The sequence below is a fragment of the Motacilla alba genome, chromosome 3 (genome assembly GCF_015832195.1).
Source record: "Motacilla alba alba isolate MOTALB_02 chromosome 3, Motacilla_alba_V1.0_pri, whole genome shotgun sequence".
Lineage (NCBI taxonomy): Eukaryota > Metazoa > Chordata > Aves > Passeriformes > Motacillidae > Motacilla > Motacilla alba.
The window spans coordinates 6,570,374-6,583,947 of record NC_052018.1 but is presented as its reverse complement, the minus strand read 5'-3'; the positions used below and the strand labels follow the sequence as shown (position 1 = coordinate 6,583,947).

Genomic DNA, 13,574 nt, shown 5'->3' with positions numbered 1-13,574 from the left:
GGGACTCCAGCACCAGTTGCATTTTGTCCTCCCTGGAGGGCAGTGCAGGCACATTATTCCATTGGCTGCAGCTGTGTGAAAAACTTGGTGATGGGAAAAGCTGCTGCTCTTCCACTCTGGGAAGTACAGCATGTGCCTTTGGTCTCTTACTCCACATTGTATGAAGTGCCCAAAATTGCTCTGCATCAGTATTCCCACATGCAAGGGCACATCCAGGATTCCTTGACACAGGCACTACCTGGTGTCACTAAATGCAGATAATACCTTTTGTTAATCTGCTTGCACTGGTTTTAACTCCACTGTAACATAGAAAAACTCAGATATAGAAACGTAGCTGAAATTCATGTCCTTCGTAAAAGCAAGAACAAAAACAAATGTCTCCGGAGCTGGAAAAACTGTCATATCAATGTGGCACCAACCACATTTTTAATAAAAAAAACTATCCATGAACGTTCCAAATTATTAGGTAAGTCTGTTTAGCTTTGCAAGGCTGGAAATCAACACAAAACTGAATTTGTCAAATGCCTACAGGTTAACAACTCCAGCATTCAGATCTGAAATACACAGCAGAGGATAACAACAGCAGTTGCTCTGCTTTTAAAGTATTATAAATATCTATAATTCTAGATAGAAAAAATGAATAAGTGTACCTTAAAAATAGGAGAACATATAAAAATATCTGCTTGGATGAAAGAGCAGAAGGTGGTTAGCAAAATTCCCTGACTGGAGTAATTTTGGCAAAGGTCATACAGAGATAATCTTTTATTAGATAAACTGGAAGTACTGAGACAAACAAGCAGCTTTTGGAGATTCAGGGCATTGTTCAGGTACCACTGGAAAATGTTATTGCATGTTATAATGTAATCTGAAATGTTGTCAACTTGGAGCTCAGGGCCAGCAAAACAAGATACAGGATAGATACAGGACAGATACATTTGATTTTCAAAGCAATTTACTATTTATTTTTAGTCCTGTATAATTCAAAATTTAAAACAGTGTCAAAATCAGAGGGTGACAAAGATAATGCCCTGAACTACTTTACATAGAAAATAACTACAGATCCCCTTAGCCTGTACTGAGTTCAGAGTGGTAGGAAGAGAAAAGACACAAAGGGTAGAGGAGATCAATAAGAATGTTTTACAGAATAGGATTCCCTCACTTGATTACTCATCTCACTGCCCTGGCTGCACTTTGCTCAGTGCAAGCCCCACTCTGAGTGACAATCAACGGGTACAAAGGGACAGAAGAACCCAGATCCTGAAGCCTGACACTGATCAAACAGGGATCAGGCTCAAAATCACAACACTCTCCACCACAGAAAAACATCTCCGCTCTTTGTGACACCCAGCACAGCCCCCCTGAACCAACATTCAAATAGGCAAGAGTGACACCGGCCCCGGGTAAGGGGATACCCAGCACATTTACATCCCTGCACCTGCCCTGCTGCCCAGAGCAGCGACACCAAATCCCCCCCAGCAGCAGCAGCAGCAACAGCAGCAGCAGCAGCTCTATAAAGCTCCTCTTGCCATCCCTGACACTCCACCAAGAGCAGCCACTGACCTGCCTCAGGCTCTGCTGCCACAGCCCCCTTGGCCAGCACAGCTCTGCTCCCCAGCTCGCACCATGGAAGCTTCTCCCTCTCCACAGCAATCCAATGTCACTTCATATGGGGCTATAACTGTGGCCATCATCACCCTGGTTGAGTTTCCTGGCATGTGGATCAATGCTTTCATCGTTGGTGTGCTTTGCATTGGCTGGGTCAAAAAGAAAACCCTGAACTCTAATGAGAAGATCTTGCTGCTGCTGGGATGCTCCAGGATTTCCTTTTTATGCTTCACATGGGTATCCCACTTCCTTTCAATAATTTATCCCAACTACTTTTATGGTTACCCGACACTTCAACTCCTTACAACTTTTCAAACCTTTTTTAATTATTCCACCATGTCAGTTTCAGCCTGTCTTTGTGGTTTCTACTGCATAAAAATTGCCAATTTCAGGAACAAGTTCTTCATCTACCTGAAAGTAAAAATCGACAGGATGGTGCCCTGGCTCTTGTTGGGGTCAGAGATTTTATCCTTGGCTATCAGCATCATTACCTATGATGTCATGGAAACTCTGCAGAGGAACAACGTCACATTCACATACGAAGAAAATTTTTGGGAAGCAAGAATTACAATGGATAAACATATTTTCTCATCATTTTTTCTCGCAGGCTTTGGATATGCTGTCTCATTCACAGCAGCCATATTTTCTGCTCTTCTCCTTCTCTTTTCTCTCTGGAGGCACAAGCGCAGGATGCAAACAAACTCCATGAAGGATCTCAGCATGGAAGCACACATCAGAGCCATGAAATCGGTCCTCTCCTTCTTAGTGATGTACAGCATCAACTTTTTATGTTTGATCCTGATAATAATTTATACCACAAAGAAAGAAAATATCAAGACCCTCCTTATATCCCTATATCTGTATGCTTTTCCAGGTATTCATTCCCTTATTCTGATTTTCAGCAATCCCAAGCTGGAAAAGGCACTGCTCAAGATGCTCTCCTCTGTGAAGTGCAAGTTTTCCATGAAGCAGGAAATGTGATAAAAGCTGGAGCCCATGCAAAATGTTGATCTTTTACTGTAGAAAACAAGTAATTTCATTGCTGATGCAGCTCTCCAGGCAGTGTAGATGATACTGATGTTCACTCTTCCACATCCAAGTTCAGAAAACTTCATTCGTATCTTCTGAGCTAAATTATTGTGAGCTAAATACATTATTGTTGCATTTAGATTTAGCTAATTCTTTGAGATATATATTTGTTATTAAGAAAGTCATTTAGCCCTGATGCTAGGAATGATGCCTAAGCCCCTGTGTGTTGAAGGGATTAATGTGGGCATGAGAGTCTGCTGGTGGGGTGATGGATCATCAGGCAGAGCCCCTTTACCACTGCCTGAGCCCAGTGGAAGAGGGAGTGATGCTAATGAAGTGTTCAGCCCCTGCCCAAGACTCACAGCCTTTGCAATCAGAACCCTGGGTATCCCTCATCTGCACAGCTGCTGGCTGCCCACCACCATTTACCATGGCAGCAGTAAGGTATTTTGACTGCAGCCTCACCTGCATTTCTCCCAAAAGGATAGATCTGGCAACTCAAACCCTCCCTGGCAGAGCATGAGAATATGACCCCGGTGTGCAGACAGGACTACAGGATTGCTTTGCTCTCCTCCCCAAAGCAGGGAACAGCTCTTTGTAAAGATTTCCTCTTCTGACTTTGTCAGATTGTACCCTGGTGAAATTCTGTTCAAAGGCCCACCTGGTGGTGAAGTTGAGCTTAATGAGTTACCCATTGCTCTTCCTTATTGGCTTCTTATTCCCTCAATGTATTTTTAGAGCTAATCCAGTGAGCATATTTATTAGTGGCAATTCCAAATTTGTATTTCTACAATAAAGTGCATTATTTGTGATTCTGTGACTCTGAAAGTTCTTATTGAACATGACAAGACTTACATGTTGAACTTGCCATAATCAGAAACTAAACTGAGCAGCACCCAGGCCTTTTCATCTCTGAGGATCAGCAAGGGCTTCATTTTCTGCCAAATGTCTATCCTCTTAGTGGAAGAGACAGATGTGAAACACTGGAACACCAACTGGCTGTAAAAATGGAATAACAGTACTGCCACCCTGCCACAAACATTTTGGTGTTCAGAGATTGAAATGGCTGCAATGAATAGGTTTCTCTCTATTTTGGTTTACCTTTTCTTCTGCTGTGGCCCTCTGCTGTGGGACACATTATGGCTGTATCACTGCCTGGCAGTGGCTGATAGCTCTGTGGGAACACTCTGATCCCAGTCACTCACCAGAGGTGCTTACTGACCCGCAAACAGCGAGGCAGGAAACGGCCCCAGGCAGCTCAGGGGGTGCAGAGCCCCCTCCCCACTCCAGCCCTGCATGTCCTCGGTGCCCCACTGCCTGCAAGGACAGCACTGCCTTCTCTGTGGCACGGCTCTCCTGGCCTGCTTGGACCTGGAGATGAGATTGGCTTTTCCCAGTGCACTCTGGCTCAGTAAAACACCCAGCTAACAGGCTTTGCTCTCGATTGGGGAAACAGCTTGAGGAGACAGGAGTGGAGGAGACAACTTGTTAAGAGCTGACTGCAGCCCCTATTTGATTTGCCCCTGTGCTGCTGTGGGGGAGGAGGTGGAGGAGCTGGGGATGAAGGAGGGAAGTTGAGCCTCAGGTATAAGGGCTGTGGTGGCAATGTGGTCAAGGTTTCAATTTGTTCCTCATTATCCTCCTCTATTTTCTATATTTCAATACATTAACTTCATTTTCCTGGTGTCTAATACATTTTGTCCATGACAGTAACTGGTGAGTGATGTCCCTGCCATTATTTCAAAGCCTGAGTGTCTCCAACTTGTTTTCCACCCTTGCACTTCCTGTGGGTGAGAGAGAAGGAACAGCTGGGTAGAGGTCTGGCTTCTCCCTGAGGTCAACCCATCACAGCAGGTGAGACACAAAATATTGCCAGCATATACAAAACAGAACTTGAATTGGTCACTTCTATCAGCAGCTCAGGTCCAGAGGCAGATCCTAATCAGCTCTTTGAGACACATCTCCCCTGTGAAAGGCCTTGAAAGGACAGGAACAGCCACACCTCTCCTCTTTCCCTGCTGCAGGTCATGCACTTCATCCTTTAACCTGAAAGCCACAGTTTATTAGACAAGAAGACCCTGGAAGACCCATCTTTTTTCCCTACATGCCCTGCAACATCCACCCCTCACAACCTCACATACTTGCACAAGGCTCAGCAGGCAAAACCCAGAACCTTACAGATGTTACCACACAAAACACCACAGCCCCAATGAAACACGCTGCAGAACCCTTCTTCCAATTCTCTGAAACCCCAGAGAATGTGACACCCAGCACAGAATCCCTGTCCTGTGCACCAGCCCCACTCAGCTGGCACTGGAGGGGACAGGCTGCCCATCAGTACAGCCACCCTGACCAGCCCATGGGGACAGATGCAGGATGTGCCCGGCCCATGGAAGCTGAGACATGAGAGATGTCAGAAGTCAATGGGAATGGCTGCCCAGTGCTGGCACAGTATGGAAAACTGCTCTGGGTCACATTCCAAGTCTTTATGATGGCCAAAAAGAACACAAGTAGGAGCATGTGATATGAATATTCATGTAACATACTGCTGGCTCTTATATCCCACAGACCACATGGCTATCATCATTTGGAAGAGAGACAGTGCTGGTGGTTCATTTCCTGTAGCCACAGAGCTCTTGGTTGGGGTTTTCATTGTCCTGCACCCACCACAGCATCAGATGAGCTCTCCTTGGTTCCTGGGGCCCTGATGTGCAAGGCCAAATGTGACAGCTCCTCTACTAACCCAAAGGGCATGGGCAGTCCATGCCCTACAGAGATTAACACAACTTGCCTGGGAAAAACCTCACAGCTTTCAGGGTCTACATTCATTTGGAAGCTTTAGGGCACTGCTGTGTGGGGGAAACTCAGCATGGTGCCATCTTTAAAAGCCTTCACTTTCCCAAGCAGATGAGATTGGAGCCCTGGCACAGGGACTTGTCCCAATTTTGACCCTTTTACATTCATATGCTCACAAACAAACTTGTAAAAAGTACCAGCTTTATGTTCTTGGTTCCCATCACCTGCCCCACCATGGGGCTCTTCACTTCCTCTTAAAGCAATGCCACAGGAAAAAGAAGCACGGATTTCAATGCCTGTGAAGCATCAAAACAAACTCCACTTTCCCAGCATCTGCACTGAACATTGCAGCACCCAGACTCTCAGACTAAAAAGGACACTGAGTCCCCTGACCTGCTGAGCACAGCCAGGGCTCTGCATGATCACCATAGGCAAAAAAAGGGACAGAAGAGCCCAGATCCTGAAGCCTGACACTGATCAAACAGGGATCAGGCTCAATATCACAACACTCTCCACCACAGAAAAACATCTCCGCTCTTTGTGACACCCAGCACAGCCCCCCTGAACCAACATTCAAATAGGCAAGAGTGACACCGGCCCCGGGTAAGGGGATACCCAGCACATTTACATCCCTGCACCTGCCCTGCTGCCCAGAGCAGCGACACCAAATCCCCCCCAGCAGCAGCAGCAGCAACAGCAGCAGCAGCTCTATAAAGCTCCTCTTGCCATCCCTGACACTCCACCAAGAGCAGCCACTGACCTGCCTCAGGCTCTGCTGCCACAGACCCCTTGGCCAGCACAGCTCTGCTCTCCAGCTCACACCATGGAAGCTTCTCCCTCTCCACAGCAATCCAATGTCACTTCATATGGGGCTATAACTGTGGCCATTATCACCCTGGAGGTGTTTGCTGGTATGTGGATCAATGCTTTCATCGTTGGTGTGCTTTGCATTGGCTGGGTCAAAAAGAAAACCCTGAACTCTAATGAGAAGATCTTGCTGCTGCTGGGATGCTCCAGGTTTTGGTATTTGTGTTTCTCATGGATGGATGTCTTTCTCTCGATTATTTTTTCCTACTGCCTTCTGATTCATCCCATATTTCAACTGCTTCAAGGTTCCTATAGTTTTTTCAATTGTTCCAACTTGTGGGGTTCTGCCTGTCTTTGCAGTTTTTATTGTATAAAAATTGCCAATTTCAGGAACAGGTTCTTCATCTACCTGAAAGTAAAAATTGACAGGATGGTGCCATGGCTCTTGTTGGGGTCAGTGGTTCTCTCCTTGATTATTGGAATTCTTGTCTACAACACTATTGATAAAGCTGTTGGTAAAAACCTCAATTTCACCTGCCAAGAAAGCCTTCAGAAAGCAACTATTGGAATAGAGGAACATTTTTTCCCCCTTTATTTTTTCACTGGTTTTTTATATACCACTTCATTCATAGCAGTCATCTTTTCTGCTGTTCTCCTTCTCTTTTCTCTCTGGAGGCACAAGCACAAGATGCAGACAAATTCCACAAGCAGTCTCAGCATGGAAGCCCACATCAGAGCCATGAAATCTATTTTCTCCTTCTTCATTATGTACAGCATCAACTTTATGTTTTTGATCTTGACTCTGATTTATTCATTGAAGCACCAAAATCACGTGATATTTCTTGGTTACTTAATTCAACATGCTTTTCCAGGTGTTCATTCCCTTATTCTGATTTTCAGCAATCCCAAGCTGGAAAAGGCACTGCTTAGGATCCTCTCCTGGGTGAAGTGCAAGTTTTGCATGAGGTAGAAACTGTAACAAATGCTGGTGCTCATGCAAAATATCTTTAGAGAAAACAAGTTCAATTAATTTTCATTGCAATTCTCCAGGCTGTATAGATTGTAGAGAAGTTCAGCTTAGACCTTAAAAACATACATTTCAAAACTCTATAAACTAATATTTAGAATGAGGTAAATGAATTTTTATTTGTATTTAATTAAAACAGCTCTTGGAATTAAATTATTTTCAGTAGCAAAGTTATTTAGTCCCTGTACAGGTGCAGGATGCAAAAGGATAATAATCAAGCTGCAAACCTGCCTGAAACATTTTGAGTTTCATTGATTGAATTGACTGAATGAAACAACAGTTTTATCTCAGTTTTGGTTTACCTTTTCTTCTGCTGTGGCCCTCTGCTGTGGGACACATTATGGGCTGTATCACTGCCTGATAGTTTGTGTGAACACTCTGATCCCTGTCACTCACCAGAGGTGCTCACTGACCCACAAACAGCGAGGCAGGAATGACCCCTGGCAGCTCAGGGGGTGCAGAGCCCCCCTCCCCACTCCAGCCCTGCGTGTCCTCGGTGCCCCACTGCCTGCAAGGACAGCACTGCCTGCTCTGGGGCACTGCTCTCCTGGCCTGCTTGGACCTGGAGATGAGATTGGCTTTTCTCAGTGCACTCTGGCTCATTACAGCCCCACGAAGGTGGGTCTTGTGCAAGGTGCAGCATGGAAGGAAGCCACAGCTCCATCTCACAGTGACCTACAGGCACATGTACGGGCTGCCTGGGCCAGGAGCTGCAGCTGGGGGCCTGTGGGGTCTCAATCAGGTGAGGTCAAGGCTGTCCCATGCTGAGAAAAGCCAATTCCAGGCACTCCAATGGTCCCAACACTGGACACCACTCATCTCATCAACGGCCCCCGTGGCTCCTCTGGGAAAAGAGAAGTCCTGAAGGACTGCAGGCCATAGGAGGGAGCCATGCTGGAGCAGGAGAAGAGTGAAGGAGACAACTGTTTATGAACTGACTACAACCCTCATTCCCTGTCCTTCTCTGCTCCTGAGGAGAGGAGGTGGTAGAGACTCTCTGAACGAGTTAAATGGAGCCTGAGATTATTGGGGGTGAAGATAAAATATTCTAGTTGTGTGCATGTTCTACATCATCTCCTACTCTGTTTCCAATAGGCAAAACATTAAACTGATTTTCCGTGTGTCAAGTCTGTTTTGTCTGTGAGAATAATTGGTGAGTGATTCCCCTGTCTTTATCTTGACTCATGAGCAGTTCCCTCTTATTTGCCACCCCTGTCCTCTTCCAGAGTGAGAGTCAAGGAGTGGACTGAGTGCGGCTCTGGGAGCTGCCCAAGGACAACTCGCCACGACAGTGAAATGTGAAATACCTCCAGTGTGGAGGAATACATTCAGTGCAGACAGCTCAGGGAGCAGCTGCAACGGGAGGGAGCTGCAGGTTGTGGGGAAGTGCTGGGAGTCCCAAGCATGGTGCCAAGCCTTGCACAGCAAAGGGCACAGGGACCTGTGGCACCAGCCAGCTGACTTAAGACACGCCAGCCATCATGTGCATGGACAGGAAGGACACAAATCCCAGGGATCCAGTTGTTTGGGTTACCTCCTCAGAGGCACCCAGCTTGAGCTGATTCTGCGTTACTGTGCCATGATTAAAGTGCTTTAAAGATCCAGAGGCCTGAGACTCTACCATGGCAAAGCCAGTGCCAAGCTGGTGAGGAAACCTGGTCTGGCTCTGAGAGTGCTGTGTCTAGGGAGTGGAGTGGGGCAGCTGCCCATGGTGAAGGGGCTTTGGTCCCCGCAGTGACAGTCTCTGGTGGTGGGGCGTGACTGTCAGATGCCTCCTGGGTGGTGAGACAGGAAAGTTTCCTTCACACCAGCATGAACAGAGCAGAACCTGAACTGGTCATTTATTTTACCAGCTGATGCTCAATTATTTACCTCATTTATTTTACCTCACGCCCAGTGCCAGGTGTGCATTTCTCATCTCCCCTTCAAAAACCTTTCATTCCTGCTTCTGAACTGAGAGATACAACCATTTAGGCCAGAGCAACCTCTCAACCACTGCAGTATCACTTTTTGCAAAGACCACACTTTCTAGCAGGCTGCCTCACCAAACTACCCAGCTCTCCTTAGACAGCAACAGCCCAGAAACAAGCAAACAGAAAATTAATGCCACTTAATAACATGCCAATCCACCTTCTGGAGCTAGGAAGCATTTGGAGTTGAATTCATATTTCCATAACAACTTCAGAATGCCTGCCCTGAGGAGATTTCATTTTGTTTTCCACGACTGTATCCTGAAACAATTGTGGGCTTCTGTGCATTGAAGTCCAATTATGGATGGAACATATTCCAGCAGTGAGAACCGAAGAGTCTTGTGAGAAACAGTCCTGAAGAACGGGGCCATGGAAGGGACGGGAAAGGTTGCCCCATGTGCTGGAGAAAGAATTCTCCTGCAGCCTGTGAAGAGAACCATGGTGAGGCAACTGTGCCCTGCAGCCCATGGACATCTGTGGTGGAAAGGAGAGACACCTGCCCCCCAGGAGAACCCCACAGCACAATAGGTGGGGTGGGTGTATCCTGAAGGACGGCAGCCCATGCAGAGGCCACGTGGGAATCAGCCCATGCTGACGGACTGCAGCCCAATGGAGATTCCATGGCTAGAGCAGGGGAAGAGGGCAAGGAAACAGTGGAGGAGACAACTTGTTGTGAACTGACTGCAACCCCCATTCCCCATCCCTCTGCACTCATGTACGGAAAGATGTAGACAACCTGGGAAAGAGATGTCAAAATGATCCGAGGAAGAAGGGGAAGGTGGAGGCTGCAGGTTCTAATTTTCTGATTGTTTCTTATCAACCTACAATATTTACAACAGTCAATAAATAACTTGATTTTGTTCTTCTCAAGACTCTTCTGTCCATGACAGTAACTGATGAATAATCTCCCTGCCATTGTCACAATCCATGAGATTTTCCATCCTATTTTTCACCCCTACCCTGCCTGTAGGTGAAAGTGAAGGAGCAGATGGGTGGGAATCAGACAGTTGCCCTAGGTCAACCCTCCAGAGTAGGTGACACATGAAAAAGCTCCAGCAAGAAAACAGCAGAACCTAAACTGATGACTTCAGTCAGCAGCTCAGGTCCAGAGGCAGATCATAAGCATCTCTTCTGGACACATCTCCCCTGTGAAAGAACAGGAACAGCCACACCTCCCCTCTTTCCCTAATGCTACTTATACACTTACTCCTTTAACCAGAAAGCCACAGTTTATTAGACAAGAAGTCCCTGGAAGATCTATCTCATTCCTTACATGCACTGCAACATCCACCCCTCACAACCTCACATACTTGCACAAGGCTCAGCAGGCAAAACCCAGAACCTTACAGATGTTACCACACAAAACACCACAGCCCCAGTGAAACACGCTGCAGAACCCTTCTTCCAATTCTCTGAAACCCCAGAGAATGTGACACCCAGCACAGAATCCCTGTCCTGTGCACCAGCCCCACTCAGCTGGCACTGGAGGGGACAGGCTGCCCATCAGCACAGCCACCCTGCACAGCCCATGGGGACAGATGCAGGATGTGCCCGGCCCATGGAAGCTGAGACAAGAGAGATGTCAGAAGTCCATGGGAATGGCTGCCCAGTGCTGGCACAGTATGGAAAACTGCTCTGGGTCACATTCCAAGTCTTTATGATGGCCAAAAAGAACACAAGCAGGACCATGTGATACGAATATTCATGTAACATACTGCTGGCTCTTATATCCCACAGACCACATGGCTATCATCATTTGGAAGAGAGACAATGCTGGTGGTTCATTTCCCGTAGCCACAGAGCTCTTGGATGGGGTTTCGTTGGTCCTGCGTCCACCACAGCATCAGATGAGCTCTCCTTGGTTCCTGGGGCCCTGATGTGCAAGGCCAAATGTGACAGGTCCTCTACTAACCCAAAGGGCATGGGCAGTCCATGCCCTACAGAGATTAACACGACTTGCCTGGGAAAAACCTCACAGCTTTCAGGGTCTACATTCATTTGGAAGCTTTAGGGCACTGCTGTGTGGGGGGGAAACTCAGCATGGTGCCTTCTTTTAAAAGCCTTCACTTTCCCAAGCAGATGAGATTGGAGCCCTGGCACAGGGACTTGTCCCGATTTTGACCCTTTTACATTCATGTGTTCACAAACAAACTTGTAAAAAGTACCAGCTTTATGTTCTTGGTTCCCATCACCTGCCCCACCATGGGGCTCTTCACTTCCTCTTAAAGCAATGTCACAGGAAAAAGAAGCACGGATTTCAATGCCTTTTAGGCATCAAAACAATCTCCACTTTCCCAGCATCTGCGTTGAACATTGCAGCACCCAGACTCTCAGACTAAAAAGGACACTGAGTCCCCTTAGCTGATGAGCACAGCCAGGGCTCTGCATGATCATCATAGGCAAAAAAGGGACAGAAGAGCCCAGATCCTGAAGCCTGACACTGATCAAACAGGGATCAGGCTCAAAATCACAACACTCTCCACCACAGAAAAACATCTCCGCTCTTTGTGACACCCAGCACAGCCCCCCTGAACCAACATTCAAATAGGCAAGAGTGACACCGGCCCCGGGTAAGGGGATACCCAGCACATTTACATCCCTGCACCTGCCCTGCTGCCCAGAGCAGCGACACCAAATCCCCCCCAGCAGCAGCAGCAGCAGCAGCAGGCAGCAGCTCTATAAAGCTCCTCTTGCCATCCCTGACACTCCACCAAGAGCAGCCACTGACCTGCCTCAGGCTCTGCTGCCACAGCCCCCTTGGCCAGCACAGCTCTGCTCCCCTGATCACACCATGGAAGCTTCTCCCTCTCCACAGCAATCCAATGTCACTTCATATGGGGCCACAACTGTGGCCATCATCACCCTGGCGGTGTTTCCTGGCATGTGGATCAATGCTTTCATCGTTGGTGTGCTTTGCATTGGCTGGGTCAAAAAGAAAACCCTGAACTCTAATGAGAAGATCTTGCTGCTGCTGGGATGCTCCAGGACTTCCTTTTTATGCTTCGCATGGGTATACAACTTCATCTCAATAATTTATCCCAATTTTCTTCATGTTCAAACCATACTTCAGAACCTTGAATCTTTTGCAACGTTTTTTAATTATTCAAACTTGTGGGTCTCAGCCTATCTTTGTGGTTTCTACTGCATAAAAATTGCCAATTTCAGGAACAGGTTCTTCATCTACCTGAAAGTAAAAATCGACAGGATGGTGCCCTGGCTCTTGTTGGGGTCAGAGATTTTAGCCTTGGCTCTCTGCATCATTACCTATGATGTCATGGTAAATGTGCAGAGAAAGAACATCACTTCCACCTTCCAAGAAAATTTTTGGGAAGTAACTGTCAGAAAGGATAAACATCTTTTCTCAATTTATTTTCTTGCTGGCCTTGTATTTGCTGCTTCATTCATGGTAGTCATCTTTTCTGCTGTTTTCCTTCTCTTTTCTCTCTGGAGGCACAAGCGCATGATGCAGACAAACTCCATGAAGGATCTCAGCATGGACGCCCACATCAGAGCCATGAAATCTGTCCTCTCCTTCTTAATGATGTACAGCATCAACTTTTTATGTTTGATCCTGACAATAATTTATACCACAAAGAAAGAAAATATCATGACACTCCTTTTATACACATATTTGTATGCTTTTCCAGGTATTCATTCCCTTATTCTGATTTTCAGCAATCCCAAGCTGGAAAAGGCGCTGCTCAAGATGCTCTCCTCTGTGAAGTGCGAGTTTTCCATGAAGTAGGAAATGTGATAAAAGCTGGAGCCCATGCAAAATGTTGATCTTTTACTGTAGAAAACAAGTAATTTCATTGCTGATGCAGCTCTCCAGGCAGTGTAGATGATACTGATGTTCACTCTTCAACATCCAAGTTAAGAAAACTTCATTCGTATCTTCTGAGCTAAATTATTGTGAGCTAAATATATTATTGTTGCATTTAGATTTAGCTAATTCTTTGAGATATGTATTTGATATTAAGAAAGTCATTTCGCCCTGATGCTAGGAATGATGCCTAAGCCCCTGTGTGTTGAAGGGATTAATGTGGGCATGAGAGTCTGCTGGTGGGGTGATGGATCATCAGGCAGAGCCCCTTTACCACTGCCTGAGCCCAGTGGAAGAGGGAGTGATGCTAATGAAGTGTTCAGCCCCTGCCCAAGACTCACAGCCTTTGCAATCAGAACCCTGGGTACCCCTCATCTGCACAGCTGCTGGCTGCCCACCACCATTTACCATGGCAGCAGTAAGGTATTTTGACTGCAGCCTCACCTGCATTTCTCCCAAAAGTACAGATTTGGCATTTCAAACCCTCCCTGGCAGAGGATGAGAATATGACCCCGGT

The 13,574-nt window shown here is 46.7% G+C and overlaps 3 protein-coding genes across 3 annotated transcripts; all 3 read left to right on the top strand.

Moving 5' to 3' along the window:
* Nucleotides 1–1,255: 1,255 nt before the first annotated feature.
* On the top strand, nucleotides 1,256–2,677 carry LOC119698584 (taste receptor type 2 member 7-like). The gene is given in 2 exon segments (XM_038130638.1): nucleotides 1,256–2,571; nucleotides 2,573–2,677. Coding segments are annotated over 2 exon segments (1,053 nt in total). The 5' UTR covers nucleotides 1,256–1,623.
* A 3,576-nt stretch (nucleotides 2,678–6,253) lies between these two features.
* LOC119699409 (taste receptor type 2 member 9-like) lies at nucleotides 6,254–7,207 on the top strand. Its single transcript, XM_038132837.1, has one exon. It carries the CDS (start codon nucleotides 6,254–6,256, stop codon nucleotides 7,205–7,207), a length of 954 nt encoding a protein of 317 aa, XP_037988765.1.
* Nucleotides 7,208–12,025: 4,818 nt separating this feature from the next.
* LOC119699396 (taste receptor type 2 member 7-like) lies at nucleotides 12,026–12,979 on the top strand. The gene has a single exon (XM_038132799.1). It carries the CDS (start codon nucleotides 12,026–12,028, stop codon nucleotides 12,977–12,979), a length of 954 nt encoding a protein of 317 aa, XP_037988727.1.
* Nucleotides 12,980–13,574: the final 595 nt, after the last annotated feature.